Genomic DNA, 17,529 nt, shown 5'->3' on the forward strand with positions numbered 1-17,529 from the left:
AGTTATATTTTAAGACCTGATCAGAATTAATGCTCCAATTATTCTTCATTGACATCAGTTTTTCGAGTAGTAAAATTGAAAAGATAATTAAATCATTAATATGGCACTAAAATAAAGGGCAATTGCAACATAAAATTGTTAAATATTCGGCAATCAATGAGGGCAAAGTACTGGTGGCATTTACAATTGACAGATAGGCCAGCGAATCTGTATGATGTACTAAAAATCTAACAGTTCCCTGTATATTTCAGAAAAATGTTCTGCCTGTTGAACCTTTAATAGTTCTTAACTTATTCCTGCTCCTTCCTAGTTCTACTTCCTCTCCCTCTCTTGTGATTTCTTCCTCAATTATTCAGACCCTTTAAATGTCACCTGAGGGGAAAAAAATTGTACACAATGTTTTTGTGGATCAATGGGAAAATTGACAGTACCACAGTCTGGAATCCTCATGTACGACAGCATCATCCTCCAGTCATTCTCCCCTCGACATGTCAGGTTCTGAATCTCTAAGGTGGCTAAGTTGTTTTCCTGCCATAACTGGATCCACACAATGCCACAAGAGCACAGGAATGGGTTTTCTGTTAAGATCCTGGAGGGAAAAACATTTAACATTTTACACCTACATTAGCATCACCCACCAATACAGTATTATTTATGTGATTAGTTTCTCTTCAGATAGCTTACTCAGTAATCTCAGTTTTCAAGTAGGGCCACTCACAACAAAATAAAGGATTTTAGCAAGCAGTTTCCCAGGAAGCTTAGCCTGGTTTAAGGTAGAAAATGTCAAATGGCTGAAGGAGTAAGTACTCTGCTATACTTTTTTCTAAATTATTATGTTTGGAACAAAATTTAACAGCAGAATTAAAGGCAACATTAATAAGGCAGTCAGTTTATGTTGTTGTTCCTTCTCAACTGCACTGAGTTGGATCCTCCACAGGCACTAAGGAAACAAAAAAGAAAAAAGGCTAGCAAATATTTGTGTACTTTAAAAAAAATAGAAGATTGAAATGCAATAGTCAACTTGTAAGGGCGGATTTTAACACCCAACGGGAGTAGTGCAGGCAGGGCATGCACTGGCCCCGTCAATCTTCTGCCGAATTATGGGAAGCACTGGCTCATTGGCAGGTGGGAGCGGGATGCCACTGACGGGTAGCCATAGGAATGGTCCCCAACACTCAAGTATGTGGTTGGGAGGGGGGCTGGGAAGCCAGCATGGTCAGAGAACGAGGTAGCCCAGGGCAAGGGATGCCCAGGTTTCTTGGTGGGATCTGGAAGAACACTCCTGAATAGACCTCGGATTAAAATTAAAGTCATATCCGATGACGTCATCGAACCCTGATCTGCATATGTAAAGAAAGACCCAGCTGCCTTCAGAAGAGTGTCCCTTTCTACTGCTCAAAAGCTCAGGTGAAGATTTCAACATGCGGAAAGGCAGTGGGATTGGTGTGGATACTGCAGCCATTTTAACTGTTCACATTTGGTTTCCGCCAAGTGGGCAGGATGAAAATTGGCCCTGTAGTTCCAGAAAATTATGTGAGGGTAACAGTTCTACTGAAAGATTCAGTTGGCAGTCTCATCCTTCAGTCAAGCTTTCTTTCCTCAATTACATCCCACAGTGAACCTGCATCTCCATTACTGCTTAATCCCTTAAGGTCGGGTCACAAATACACACAAATCACTCTTACTGTAAACAAATGCTGATTCATTTTAGTATCTATGTTGTTACTGGTAGAATTTGTTGTATGTGAGAAATGTACTGAGTGTAAAAATGCTTCATTGATTAGCTTTTAAATGGCATATACAGAAAATCAAATACTATTATTTTTATTAGATTATGGCCAGGCCTCACAAGGGTTCTGATTCGCCATGAACCATTGTAAAACCCACCTAGTTCAACTCAGTCATGGAACCTTTCACAGCCCAGCACAGGCACTGCTGCTGGAATATCAGATAGGATCAACAACAGCAAAAAAAATCTGTAATACTTTTAATTAGAAAGAAATGTAGTAAATCCCCATAATCTAATGTCAGTAATGGACTCAACTATGTTTACTTTAGCCTATCAGAGGCTGTTCAGATGCTAATCTCTGTTTAAAGGCAAACTAAATGGGTAAATGCTAAAACCCACAAGAAATATGTACTTTCTCATTTATTGTTAAGTGAACAAAATCTACAATGTAATCTGAATGGAGTCGAAGTTTGAGGAAGAGGTAAAACTTCCGGAATGAAAATAAGCAGAATGAGGTAATATACTTAACTAATATGAGTATTATAAATCACTCCAAAAGTATCTGTTCTCTTAAATTGGTATGCTTTTGGATTCTACTATATAAATAATTTTGCAGAATATAATCTATAACTAAATATTCATTTTCGTATCTATGTTGTTAACTGTTAAATTTGTTGTATGTGAGAAATGTACTGAGTGTAAAAATGCTTCATTGATTAGCTTTTAAATTGCATATATAGAAAATCAAATATTCACTGGAATTATGTTTATGTTACAATAAAAAATGTAACTGTAATCTCTGCAACAAAATGACAGAAAAGTATTAAAACTGCATTTAATCAAATGGGCTTCCTTTTATTTACATTCTTACAGTAATACAATGCTGTGTTATCAAATGAAAAAACGCTTATAGTATTTTTTAAACTGTAATTTAAATTAATTTTGCTCCAGAAAAACAGCAGCATAAAACTAAAATCATCATCCAGACATAACTCACTTCCTTTATTAGTTTGGTGTTTTCTAATCATAAGACAGTTTCTAAAATATAATGACTCACCTTCCAAAACTAGCTATTTTAAATGGATATTGTTGCATGTTTAAAATTGGCAACTACACATTTTTCTGTATACACAAGACAAATTAAGTTATTAGAAAATAATGGTATCAAACTTACAAGAAAATGTAAGAATATATTAAAGGAACTAAAATCATCAGTCTAATATTGCTAGCCTGTTTGCTTCGATACTCTCTGTGGGGCAAAGGTAAAGTAATGTTAAGGAAGCCAGGAATAGCCAGGTGTTCATTCTATTCATAACATCCTCAACATTATTTATCACTTACCCTCAGGAGTCATTCTCCTTCCTGTTATAATTTGAACAGAAAAATACGGGTCTCCATTGCAGAAATTTCCAATTAAAATACAGTAAGCTACTACATAGTAGAGCATAACTAGCTCTGGTGTCCCCCAAGGATCTATCCTTGGCCCCCTCCTATTTCTCATCTACATGCTGCCCCTTGGCAACATCATTCGAAAACACAGCATCAGTTTCCACATGTACACTGACGACACCCAACTCTACCTCACTACCTTTTCACTTGACCCCTCCTCGGTCTCTAAATTGTCAGACTGCTTGTCCAACATCCAGTTCTGGATGAGCAGAAATTTTCTCCAATTGAATATTGAGAAGACCGAAGCCATTCGGTCCCCACCACAAACTCCCTTTCCTAGCCACTGACTCCATCCCTCCCCCAACTTCTGTCTGAGGCTGAAACAGATAGTTTGCAACTTTGGTGTCATATTTGACCCTGAAATGAGCTTTTGACCACATATGCACAGCATAGTTCCACCTCCGTAACATCGCCCGTCTCCACCCTGGCCTGAGCTCATTCGCTGCTGAAGCCCTCATAGACTTGACTATTCCAATGCATTCCTGGCTGGCCTCCCACATTCTACCCAACGTAAACTAGAGGTGATCCAAAACTCAGCTGCCTGTGTCCTAACTCGCATCGTCCCGCTCATCACCCCTATGCTTGCTGACATACATTGGCTTCCTGTTAAGCAACGCCTCGATTTCAAAATTTTCAAAATTGTCATCCTTATTTTCAAATCCGTCCATGGCCTTGCCCCTCCCTATCTCTATATCTCCTCCAGGCCCACAACCTGGAGATGTCTACGCTCCTCTAATTCTGCCCGCTTGATCATCCCTGATTATAATCGGTCAACTATTGGTGTTCGTTCGTGCCATCTGTTTCCTAGGCTCTAAGCTCTGGAATTCCCTGCCTAAACCTCTCTGCCTCTCTACCTCTCTTTCCTCCTTCAAGATGCTCCATAAAACCTATCTCTTTGACCAAGCTTTTGTTCACCTGTGCTAATTTCTACTTATGTGGCTCAGTGTTCCATTTTTTTAATCTTATAGGGCCCAAAATTGATGCACTCACCGCCCACTGACGCCAACTGCCATCCACTGCCGCTGACGTTCCTCCTCGGATTCCGCCCAGTGCCAGTTTCAATCTGGTCTGGAGCGGGCGCGAGGGGAGAACCGTCGGGAACTGCCCGCTGACGCCAGCGGACGGCCGAGTGGCGTAAGTGGACTCCCGCCCACCGAGATGCCAGATTGGTGTGGATGGGAGTCGTTGGGAGTTGGCGCCAGAATGGGGGTGGACCACTGCGAGGAGGCTGGTCTGTCCCCAAAGGTAGGTATGACGAACTGAAAAAAAAGGTGAGTAAACATTTTTTTTTTTTTTCTTTACAGGGACTTACTTAAATGGGGTCCCCTGAAGTTGTTCCGATATTTTTTTTAATGCTTTTTCTTTGCAGTTCTTCAACCCTCCGTGGGCCCGACTCCATCCGCGGCGGCACTTGGGCGGCAAGCGCCTTTGCCGCCGAGATTGGGAGCTTCCATTGGTTGCCGCCCAGATTGGCAGCATAAGTCCCTCATTTGTCACCTGCTGCTCTTTGAAGGACCTTTTTGATGAAAACCCTGGCTAAAGTACCGTCAGGTATTTCAGCGGCCATCAGCAGTCCTTTGGACAGGCGGGCGAGGGCCTTTACCAAATTCGGGCCCATAATAATCCTGTGAAGTGCCTTGGAACATTTCACTATGTTAACGGTGCTATATAAATACAAGTTGTTGTTGTTGATTATAGCCTACATTTAATACAAACGCTCAGATGTTAAACTGCTACATGAGTACCTAATGAGTTTGAAAAATTGCTCTGTCCACTGTTCCGAATGGAAGCATTAACCTTTCAGAACAAACCAAATACTGAAATACTGAACACATTAATTTCACATCAATCTTTAAAATTTCCTTATGGTAATAAGCACAATGCATAATTTCTAGGCTATTGTCATTAAAACAATAAATATATATATATTCAATTTAGTAAATAATTTCATGCTGTCACAGTATTAAGAGCTTAGATATGATTTTAGTACATTGGAAACCTCTTCATTAATTTTATTCTAAATGTTTATGAAACACCACTTACAAGTGTGTCAGTTCCAGGTATCGAAAGGGCTTCCAGGACAAGCTTGAAAACCTGTTATTGGCAAGGTTTCTGGAATAGAAATAAAAATACTGTGTGAGAGTTAGTTATAATACAGAGGCATACTGAAAAAATCAGGCTCGAAACTACTGTTGCCAATATTATCTAACTAATAAACATGTTCAAATGGCATCTATCTGTCCACTGTTTTAATGCACGAGTTAGTCCATTAGTTTTATTTTAAAAGTTAATGGGGCCGAAATTCAGGGTTTCAATTAAAGATCGAATGGCCACCACTTTGGTGTCAACTGGCCAACCCGACCTAAATTCAGGTCAGGGATTTTTCGCCCTGGATCCCATCCCGCCCAAGTGGTTGCATCGGCAATTTTAATCAATAAAAATACTTACCTCCTGATATTCAGCTGAACTTGTCGATCTCCTGCCGTTCGGTGCCCCCGGCAGGTTTTTCTGCCGGTGCACCATCTCCGCACTGAGTACGGCCCGGCACCACTGTCGCCCTTAAAGGGGAGGGACCACTGCCACAGCCGCAATGGAAACATTTTTGCCAGCTGACTTGTCAATCGGTTGGCAAAATACTGCTCCTGGGTTCAGCCAGGCTGCCAGCAGGCAGCCTGGCACACCCTCTTTGTTGCCAGGCCACTGGCCCAGCCGAAATCTTCCCTAGTGGCCCTGTGGCCAAAGATAAAAAATGATAGAATCTCTCCCGTTTAACGGAGGGCAGAGAGCGTGGTGACGCATACGTGCTGTGACGTCACCACGATTCCACCGCAGATTGGCAGCGGCGGAGTCCTCATTCGACCCATTTTCAGCCAATCAGCCTGGCTTTCAGTCTAAGGCCCACCCCCATTATGAGTCTTTTCCTGTGGGACTTTGAAAAAATGTCAAAGTCCTGAAAATGGCTCTACCTACCATACCAAGGACTCCAGCAGTAAGCACCACTCTAAAAATCATAGGTGCGCCAGCTTTCTTGCGCACCTGAATTTCAGCCCCAACAGTTCTGTTACAATAATGGACAGAAAATGTCCTGTAGCATGTTCAAAGTAAACCCAATAATACTGGCAAGTCTTTTCTAGGCTAGTATAAGCTCTGAAAAAGGAATTATCCACAATGTAATCTTTTAGAGTGTTATTGTATACAGTGCAACCTGATTGTGATTTTAAACACAGTATAACCTGTGAGAATTGTAACATTTGAGTGGTTTTATGCACAACATAATTTGAGAGTGTGCTGTACATGATACATGCTGTGAGAGAGATATAAATATAGGCTCTGAATTGCGATCGGTATGATGGCAACCGGTTAGAGTATGCCATCATACCGCCTTTGAAACTGACTGCAACTTCGAGATTTGGTGCGTGCGGGAATCCCAAAGTTGTGGTCTGTCAATGACAGCTCTGAAACTAACTGGGCAGTGAGAGCCAGTGAGAGCCTTTGAGAGCTGTGAGAGCCTATGAGAGCAGTGAGATCAATGAGAACCTGCGAGAGCAGCGAGAGCCTGTGAGAGTCTGTGAGAGTAATGACAGCCTATGAGAGGAGTGAGCATGTGTGAGGGTCCGTGAGAGGAGTGAGAACCAGTGAGAACAGTAGTAACCGATGGTTACAGTGGGGGAGTGGGTCCCGCCGCTACGTAGAAATTCCTGGCCACTGTGGCTTGTAAGAGCAATTTTATATAGTGCAACCTGTGGAACTGGTGTTATGCTCAGTATAATCTCTAAATCTATTTTTATATATAATTTTGATGGCCCGGATTTTGCGGTAAAAATAACGGTGAGGTTATTAGCGTCACTGTTATTAAAGATTAAATCGGACAGCAACTTCTGGCAACCCTGCATGCTCAATTAACGGCGGAAATCAAAAAGTTTCTGTCCAAGTTGCCCTACTCCTCCAAAAACTTTGCTATAACAGTATCTCGCCAGGATACCGGGAGTAACGGCATTCACATATATGGAAGGGCATAAATTTGTGGTACTTACGTGACAGATATACAGTAAACACGCCAGAAAAAGCTAGAGCTTCTGCGGTCAAGTGTAAGTGAATTTTTCACTGCTCTCACAGGTCTTAATTATTGCCAACCAACCTCACTGCCACTGAAAATTAACTATTACTAGTGTAGAGTCTCATTCCTTCAGATTTAAATTATTGTTGAAGGTTTAAAAAAAATTAAATCATAATTTTACTTTACTTTTTCTTTCCGTCTCTTTTATCTCTCTCTTAATCACATCTTTTCCTCTATCTTTCACTTTCTATGCATGATTTTGCATTGAATCAAATATTCTTCCTGGTTTAGACTCTGAAAGGATCCTTCAGTCTGATTGGTTAAGGAGACACACCATTGCTTGCCCTCTTCATACCGTCCTGGATCCCCTGTAGAGGCCGCCGCGCTGAAACGGATTTTTAATCACCACAAGTTGATGGGCAAGTGTAATTAACAGTTAGCACTGTTCGTTAACCACTGACTGCAAAATCTGGGCCATTATAACTATAAACCCTTCCACATTGCAAAATTATGCTTTATGCAGTGACTACGCTTGAAAAAGTAATTCCTTGGCTGGGATTTTGCACACCTCGGTGGGTCAGTGGCGGGTCCCAGCCCCGCTGTTGGCTCCATCCCATTTTGTGAAATTAATTTCCCTTGATGGGCTTGTTAAGCCCGCCCAGCGCGTTTCCCGGCCAATTAGAGGAAGCGGATCTGGTGATGTCATTTGATGACGTGTCATCACCTAGTTTCCTTAAAGGGACCATGGCCAACTTTACTTTGACATTTGTGTCAGTGTTCTACAGCACTGAGGTGCTGCAAACACTAACAATGACTGCACAGAGGCAGAGGGCTGCGCCCATGCTCTCCCATGACGCCCTTCATAAGCTTATGGAGGGAGTCGCAGCATGCAAGGAGGTCCTCTTCCCTTCCCATGGGCGGAAGAGACCTCCCCAGGAGATCAACACAGCCTGGTTGCACATTGCAGAGGAGAGTACAAGCAGGGATGTTGTCAGGAGGACCTGGGTGCAGTGTCGCAAATGATTCAATGATCTCAGTAAATCACGAAACGTTAGTACAAAGCCACACTCAACCTCATCCTGCTGTGCCTCTCATCACAACCCCATCACCCTGCCTTCCCTATCCTACTCCTGCACATCCTTACTCACACCAACTTACCTTGGACCTCCACCCATCCCTCTCTCTCTATCTATATTTTCACATCCCCAACTCACCAGCCACCCCTCACTCACACTCACCCTCATCCTAGTGCAATCATACCAACTAACAACACACAGGGGTAGCCACTTAGGCATTTTATCTAATGTTCATGTAAAGTTTCTGTTAATGTGGTGTCAAGCATTGAAACCTTTATTTTCAACACTTTGCGTTTTGGACACATTTGTGTACACCTTTGGAAGTAGCTTAGTGAGTTGCAGTGAATGGTGAGACATAACACTGCCCCCACAATGGTGATGACTGTGAAAGGAATGGCTTGAGCATTGTAGGTATGCTTTATGGTATTGGTGTGGTGTGGTGCCAACCTGGCGCATCATGTGGCAGCCAGGGTGTACAGCATCAAGTGAAGTAAATCTGACCATGGTGAGTCCATCCCTGGCCTCCCAGGCAGTAATGTGGTCGGGTGCTGACGCTGGTGTGTCCTGTGCAGCATTAGGTAATTGCAAAGAAGGATGGTGTTGTTGGTGTTGCTGGTGTGCCTGATGCTTCTGGGGGGTTGATTGTGGTGGAATTCTGAGGACCAAGGTGAGAGAGTATAAAGGGAACCCATGTTGATAGAAGTTGATGAAGTTGAGATGACAGAAGCATTCTGTCAATGGTGAGAAAGGTTGTTCCAATGAGGTGACACTGGATTCAAACACTTGCAACCTGCATAAATCTCAATCTGTGTTTCAAATGCAGTAAACAACAGCTTCTGAGCTTAGAAAGTGACCAGCTGTGAGGTGGGAGCTGTCAAGTAATCAGCTGATTCAAGAGCCATTCATCTCCCGCCTCAGCCTAATGGATGTGATCCCCGAGCAGTGAGGACCCCATCGGCGAGCATATAAAGTCAAAAGGTAAGCTAAAATGTATTCTTAATGATGGTCTAAATAAGGTCATAATGACCATAATGACTGCTACAAGACCCGATACTTGGAAAGGCACGTGACGATGGGTTGACAGCAGAGTCCCAACCCGTTGTGATAAAAAAAACATTTTCCCACCCGACCCGCCACCGATCCCACCCGCTGACCCCTCACAAAATTCTGGCTATTATCTGTGAAGTCCTTTGGAACATTCTGATGATTTGAAAGGCCCGATATAAATGTGCAGATTTTATTTCTTCATAACCTGTGAGAGCATTTTTATACATGGTATATATAACCTGTGAGAATAATGTTGTACAGTGTAAAACTGTGTAAAGTAGTACAACCTGCGAGCTAGTGTTGCAATGTAACCTATAAGAGCAGTGTTACATATAGGGTAACATGTAAAAGCAGGTGAAATACAGTATAATCTCTCCAAATGCTGGTAACCCTGCTCCATATTAGACTCACTCCAGCATCTCACACCTACTGAGACAATGTGCAGTAAAGGATTCCTTTCAGAGCTCTTTTGTGCATTTAAAATTATATTGTGATTGTAATTTTTTAAGAATATCATCACACTGTAAAAATATATTAAAAGTGCTGTGACTTAGCTGTCTGCATTCTAAGGAATAAAGCACTCGAGGTAAACTGGTAAAGTGTCCCATGAAAGTCATCCTGCAGCTGATTTACGGAAAGGGGGGTTTGAATTAATGATCAGTAGGATTATGCATCCTCAGAAAATGGCTTTCTTCTTTAGGTTCAGAGGCAGAGGTACGAAAGTGTGACCAACTTTGTGTAGTGGCTTCTTTTACTGCTCATAGTCTGTCTAGCCAACAAACCAGCTAAATAGGTCTTGGATGTTCAAATTGTAGTGGTACCCTGTTTCTGAACATTATTTTAAAAATACTATACCAACATAGTGTTAGGTATAAGAATAAGAAATAGTAAAACTGCTGGAAATGCATAACAAGTGAATCCGCCTCTAAAAAAAATGATGGATAAATGCTTATTGGAGGGGTGAGGAAACCTTCATCAAACTGCCATGGTCAAGCTGAAGAAACCCATTAAAAGGACTTAACCAAATGAAGAAAGGAGGAGAGAACATGAGAGTTCAAATATGCTCACTACGGTGACAAAAGAGGTTAAAAAATCACCGTCATTAATTGTCTTGGAGAGTTTCCCAATCATATGTGGTAACAACGGCAGAAGATCCATGGAAATGTCATTGAAATGGTGTAAAGGCTAAACAATCTGGAGAACCCCTGTGGAAATACTACCCCCACATCTTGTAGACATCAGGTAAGAATTAGATAAGGGTCATCAATCAAATAGCTTGAGAACAGTCATGAATAATGACCACTTGGTCAAGGTCTTGCAACTATATTCCATTGAGGAGTCAATATCATCATGGATGGGGTTGGAGGGGAAGCTCAAAAGTTGACAGAGAAAAATTGGCAAGTAAAAGAAAAAATGTATGACTTACATGTACTGAAGTCGAGGGTTATTGAGAAATCCTTGTCTTGAAATAAATGTCAATCCACAATTAACCAAAGTTCTAAAAAATGAAGAAGAAGAGTTCAATAAATTAATGCTTCACTGGATAAATAACGAGGTCAAACGTCCAGGTAATGCAATAATTTAATCTATTTGAAATGCTCACAGATTTCTCAGTCCAGTGTAAGGTTCCATGTCATGTTCATTGATGCCCGACAGGTTGGGTTGGTTTGCAATGTAGCTGTTGAACAAGAAATAACCCAAGATTACTAATTGACCCAAATACTCTATCAGAGGGCTTTATCAGTTGGATTGAAACTTGCTTTTGTTTGGTCACTGTGACTCAATTTTACTCAAAACAATTTAGGACAAAACATGACAGTTTTTTTGATTTATAAGAAACATTTTTATGGTAAAAACGTGGTGAGAGATGATATTTTAAGTGAAATACTAAAATAAACTTTTTTTCAGGAATTGCTTCACACTAACTAAATATACAGTGCAAATGTATTATAATACAACAGGGAATTAGTAGCAGAGACTAATTTAATAAATCATGCTGGTAACCATTTGTGTTGCTGGGCTTGTCCTTGTGCCAAACAGTACTGTAGAAATGAACCTTGATTTTCTGATGCCTGCCATTGGTTTGTACCTCATTGACAGCAGGTGCAATTTTGGAAAAGAGGGCGATGATATCGGGCTGGAAATTGCAGTTGGAGACTCCCCGCGGGCAAATGCTTCCAATACGCAAGAAAGATGTGCATCTACCTGGTGCCTCCAGATCTTTGGACTCTTACAGTCCTGGGCCTGCAGGCGTACATCTGTGTAAAGGCCCACGACTCCCAGAGCGCATGTGGTTCGTAAGTGTCCCTGGAATTACATGGGCTGGCCCAGTCAATCACAAAGGGTGATTCCCATTATGCTTATGGGGATTCCATTTACGCACTTAAGCCCCATAAGCATAATAGGAATCCCCTAAAAATACAATTCCACACCACTTAAATAAAAATAAATCATCACATATTAAAAATTAATTTAAAACAAAAATGTTATTTTTTGAAAAATAAACTTAAACATTTTTAAAGGGGCCAGAAATAACTTCACCTAATTTTAAAGGTTTTTGAGTGTTGAAATGATTTTAAACATTTTATTTTAATATTTATTTAAACCCTTACTCTGGTAAAAAGCCTTACACCTACTTTTTCCAGGCATAAGAGCTTCGTGGACTGGGCAGTAGTTGGGCAAATAGCTGAAACTTGACAGATCGTAAGTTCTGGGTTTTCATGCATGCGCATTGTGATATATTCACAGAGCACAAGCACACACAGCTTCCTACATGGCAGGCAGCTCTCTCTCGGAAGCCTCCGGAATCTGCCTGGTTTTGTTTAATTATTAACTCTGCAGTTGCAGTACACAATACGTCCACATCCACAGTGTGGAGCTACAACCATTACAAGCTTACAGACATTACACTTCTCCCTCCTTAATGAAGAAGTTATTATAACAAACATCATTCTTACTTTCATGTTTATACATAACACAGGATATAAACTTATTTTTTTCCATATTTACAAATTTAACTTGACCACTTGTTTTCTGTTTCAAAGAGGATATACTGGCTTTGGAGGGGGTACAGAGATGATTCACTAGGCTGATTCCAGAGATGAGGAGGTTACCTTATGATGATAGACTGAGTAGACTGGGTTTTTACTCGTTGGAGTTCAGAAGGATGAGGGGTGATCTTATAGAAACATTTAAAATAATGAAAGGGATAGACAAGATAGAGGTAGAGAGGTTGTTTCCACTGGCAGGGGAGACTAGAACTAGGGGGCACAGCCTCAAAATACGGGGGAGCCAATTTAAAACCGAGTTGAGAAGGAATTTCTTCTCCCAGAGGGTTATGAATCTGTGGAATTCTCTGCCCAAGGAAGCAGTTGAGGCTAGCTCATTGAATGTATTCAAGTCACAGATAGATAGATTTTTAACCAATAAGGGAATTAAGGGTTATGGGGAGCGGGCGGGTAAGTGGAGCTGAGTCCACGGCCAGATCAGCCATGATCTTGTTGAATGGCGGAGCAGGCTCGAGGGGCTAGATGGCCTACTCCTGTTCCTAATTCTAATGTTCTATGTTCTTATGTAGGATACCTTCACTCTCGAACAGAACCTTTCAAACATGATGTCGAATCTACTCTCATTCGAGGCTCATCCTGAGGAACGTTTTCCTCCATGAAATTTCCTTGATTTTCATTTGAACTCACTCTAACTTCAGGCTCTTTGTTTTCCTGACTCGGACTCAGACTTTCATTCTGACTCTCTCCTGGATTTGTTTCCAGTACATTTGATTTAGGATTTGCTACTGGTGTATCAAAACTATCTCATGAGTCAGAATAATTGAATCATTCCCACCTTCAACTCCTTCCATGTCTGTAGGTAAAATATGATCAATATGAACAAACCTAACTTGTCCATTATCAAACATCTTTACCAAATATGTGCGAGGACCACATATCTTCATCATTCTTCCTGGTAACCACTTTAACCATTTATGGTGATGGTTCTTCATTCTCGCCTTCTGGTTTAATTTCACACTTCTCTCGTTTACTCTACCTCTATCATGATTCTCTTTTTGTCTTAATTGTGTCTCTTCTATGGACTGTGCCAAATTTGGCTTCAACAACGAGAATCTGGTTCGTGGCTGTCATTTGAGAAACAATGACAACTGTTGTTTCCTTGGATTTGGATCTAACATTTGTTTTATGAGGGCACGTTTTACAATTTGTACAGTGTGCTCTGCTGCACCATTTGAAGCAGCATGGTATGGTGGAACCTTGGTATGTTTCACACCATTTTTGCTCGTGAATTGTGCAAATTCTTTTGAACGAAATTGTGGTCCATTATCCGATACAATTTCTTCAGGGAGGCCAAATAAAGAAAATAATTTTCGCAAAATGTCCAATGTTTTACTTGTTGTTATTTTCCACATTGGAAACACCTCAACCCACTTCGAATGGCTATCAATCACAATGAACAATTCAAGGTCTCAACAAGGTCTCCTAATAATTTGGACCTGAATTTATTTGGTATAACCACTTTTGCACCCCACGATACAATCTTTATCAACTGATAATTCATTCCTACGAATGAAGAATGGATGTGTATCTTTGTCTGTTACCTGGTTTGGCCATCCATTTGCAATATACTCATACACCTTTGACATTACTGGGTCACGTTTGGTTGCTCTACCAATCTCTTCAGCTGTGACTGGCAGTTCATCAATGTATGAAAAATAAAACACTTCTTCCCTATCGGGTGTAACTTTTGATGGGGAGGGCAATCTAGACATTGCATCAGCATTACTGTGATCAGCTGATCATCTGTATTCAATATCATATGTATATGCCGACAAAATCAAAGCCCATCTCTGCATTCGGGCTGCAGCTAATATTGGAACTGGGGACTTTGGATGGAGAGTTGCTGTTAGGGGCTTATGGTCCGTAACGATGGTAAACTTATGACTATACAAGTATTTGTGAAACTTCTTGACCCCAAAAATTAATGCCAAAGCTTCCCTTTCAATTTGCGCATAATTACTCTCACTGGCACTGAGAGTGTGTGAAGCAAAAGCAATTGGTCTCTCCTCCCCACTACGTGATATATGAGAGAACAATGCCCCATCTCCATACGGAGAGGCATCACATGCTAGCTTAATCTCCTTAGATATGTCATAGTGAACTAACATGGTGCTCGCTACCAAGTTGCTTTTACACTCCTTGAATGCTGTATCGCATTCTCTTGACCACTTCCAATGGACCTGTTTTTTCAAAAGTTCATTCAGTGGATGTAATACTGTAGCCAAATTTGATAGGAACTTCCCATAATAGTTCAAAAGACGCAAGAATGAACGAAGTTCAGTGACATTCCTGGGAGTGGGTGCATTTCTAATTGCATCCAATTTTTCCATGGTTGGATTTAAACCATCTTTGTCTACTCTGTACCCTAAGTACTCCACTGAGTTTTTAAATAACTCACACTTACGAGCAGACACTCGTACTCTGTGCTTTTCTAGCCATTTGAGGACTTCATTCAATATGTTATTATGAATTTGCCTATTTGGTGCTGAAATTAGTATGTCTTCCAAATAACATACTACTCCTTCAATACCTTGCAAAATCTGGTTCATCACCCCTTGGAATATGGCAGGGGTGGAAGACATTCCAAACGGTAGCCTATTAAATTGATATAGGCCTAGATGAGTATTTATAGTCAAACATGACTTGGACTCCTCATCTAGTTCAAGCTATAAGTAGGCATTCGTAAGATCCAGTTTTGAGAAGATCTGACCACCTGTCAGTGTTGTGAACAAATCTTCTATATTCGGCAATGTATTGGGGACATTACCCTCTGGAACCTGGTTTACGATTACTTTATAATCACCACACAATATTACCTTACCATCAGACTTAGGGTGTAGCCCAATTACATCGATCTATCTTACAAATAATGTTCTCAGTCTCTAGTCTTTTGAGTTCTTGCTCAACTTTCTCCTTGAGTGCATATGGTACGGAACGTGGCTTGTAGTATCCCGATCTAGCGTCCTTCTGTACCCTGACACTTGCCTTGAAGCCTTGGATTGGACTGCCCGATTCGCAGAACACCTTCGGATATTTCTTGATAACCTCATCCGTTGATGAAAATCTCGCTTCCACACAGAAAATCTTACTCCAATCCAGCTTCAGTGAGCTCAACCAATTTCTTCCTAGTAAGGCAGACTTGTCTCCTTTCACTATTATTAGAGGCTAATTCTGAAATTGATCTTTATATTTCACTGGTACGGTGATATGACCTACCACAGGAATTTTCTCTCCCGAGTAGCCTCGCAGCTTGGATTTTTCCGTTGGAAATCACGCAATTTGTTGAGGTACAGCGACTCCGGTACTACACTCACGGATGCACCCGTGTCAATTTCCATTGGTATCTTGAATCCCGCAACATCTATGTGAATTTTGATGCTTTACGAATCGCTGTCCGTTAACCTCGTGCTCCTGATGACGTGTAACTCTAACATCTCCTCGTCCTGTTGTTGTTCTTCCATGTTATGTAGTCTCTTGGGATTTCTACTCATAGCTTTGAACGCTGGACTCATAGCTTTAAAAGCTGGTTTACCCTTCAGTCGACATGCATCTGAAACACTCTGCCTTCACGTGTGGACAACTTTGAGCAATGTGTTGTCCCAGGCACCTATAGCACGACTTCGACACTCTGTTAGAATTTCCAGTTTCTGAGACTTCGGGCCCCCAAAGTCTTTTACTTTGAACCTGCAGGTGATTTACCTCGGTTGACTGATGACCGTAATCATTATTTAATTCTCGGGAATATTGTTCGGCCATGCCCATCGACCTCGCTGTCTGACAAGCAATCTCAAAAGTCAAGTCATCCGTCGTCAATAACTTCTTTCTGATCGCATCATTTTTCACCCCACAAACAAAACGATCCCGTAATGCTCGGTTTTGAAAGTTTCCAAAATTACAGTGCATCGATAGCTTTTTTAATGCTATGATGTAATCACTGATACTTTGATCAGCCTTTTGATTCTGAATCCTAAAACGATAGCTTTCAGCAATTTCTAACGGTTTGGGGTTATAGTGTTGCTCCAGCTTCGTTAAAATCCCTTTAAACATTGTGTCCTTTGGCTCGTCAGGCACAAGCAGATTTACCAGAGTTTCATACAATGCCGGACCCACCTCCAATAAGAAGATCACTTTCTTACGTTCCAACACAGCCCGGTTCTGGACTGCATTGTCTGGAACTTCGATAATGTTATTTGCAATGAAATACATTTCTAGCCGATCCACATATGCTTTAAAACATTCCCGGTCATGTCTGTATTCCCTCAAATGTCCGATTACAACTGCTATTTTAATCTCTAGCTGTTCACACCCTGTGCTGTATTTTACCTCGGATTTTGTAGCTTTTTTCCAAAAACAGAAACTTCCAAAGTCTCTCTGTCTGCTGGCTAAATCCTTCCCCAACAAAATTTAAGCTTTAAATCATCCGAAAAATCCCATCTCATCGCCAAATGTGATATGTTCACAGAGCACAAGCACACACAGCTTCCTACATGGTTCTGTTTAATTATTAAGTCTGCAGTTGCAGTACACAATATGTCCACATCCACAGTGTGGCGCTACAACCATTACAAGCTTACAGACATTGCACGCACTACATGCGGAAACCCGGAACTTAAGGGGCATTTTCGACTGCGTACGCTGTGCATACGTGCTCATAGGCCCTGAAAAATCTGCACCATTATTTTTATGGAGTGAAAGAATGCGAGTGTTTTTTTTTAAGTTATCTGTCAGGCCTGAAGTTGGTACTATTTCTACAGCTCTGTTCTCCATGAAAAACATGAGAAATCACCTGGAGCTCTCAAATTCCACTGAATGTTCAAATGTTCTGATGTTGATGTCCAGCTGTAGGTTTCCCCCTGAAACAGCAACACCCAGCAGTCATCAATAGCTGACACTGAGGTTAACAGAGAGTTTGAATGTTCGGTGGCCAAACAGAATTGCCATTCCAGAATTTTTTTCAATCAAAGATAAAACTACCTCCTTTTTGTATTTTCCCCCCAACCCTAAAAGAAACAGGTTAATGCCTCCATTAAAATAGCAGCCAAGGAATTATATATGAGCATGTTAAGCATTCCTCTGATAATGTTCAAAGAGCACAATTTCAAA

The 17,529-nt window shown here is 41.2% G+C and overlaps 1 protein-coding gene across 1 annotated transcript in view; it reads right to left on the bottom strand.

Moving 5' to 3' along the window:
• Nucleotides 1–17,529, bottom strand: part of ntrk2a (neurotrophic tyrosine kinase, receptor, type 2a) — a 596,947-nt gene that overhangs the window by 551,201 nt on the left and 28,217 nt on the right. Inside the window, exons 2-5 of the mRNA XM_070861343.1 lie at nt 10,962–11,036; nt 10,785–10,856; nt 5,222–5,290; nt 432–589 (exon numbers count right to left, since the gene is read on the bottom strand). Of these exons, the coding sequence (XP_070717444.1) occupies nt 432–589; nt 5,222–5,290; nt 10,785–10,856; nt 10,962–11,036 (374 nt within the window). The remainder of the gene's footprint in view (nt 1–431; nt 590–5,221; nt 5,291–10,784; nt 10,857–10,961; nt 11,037–17,529) is intronic.

Source organism: Pristiophorus japonicus, chromosome 1 (genome assembly GCF_044704955.1).
Source record: "Pristiophorus japonicus isolate sPriJap1 chromosome 1, sPriJap1.hap1, whole genome shotgun sequence".
NCBI lineage: Eukaryota > Metazoa > Chordata > Chondrichthyes > Pristiophoridae > Pristiophorus > Pristiophorus japonicus.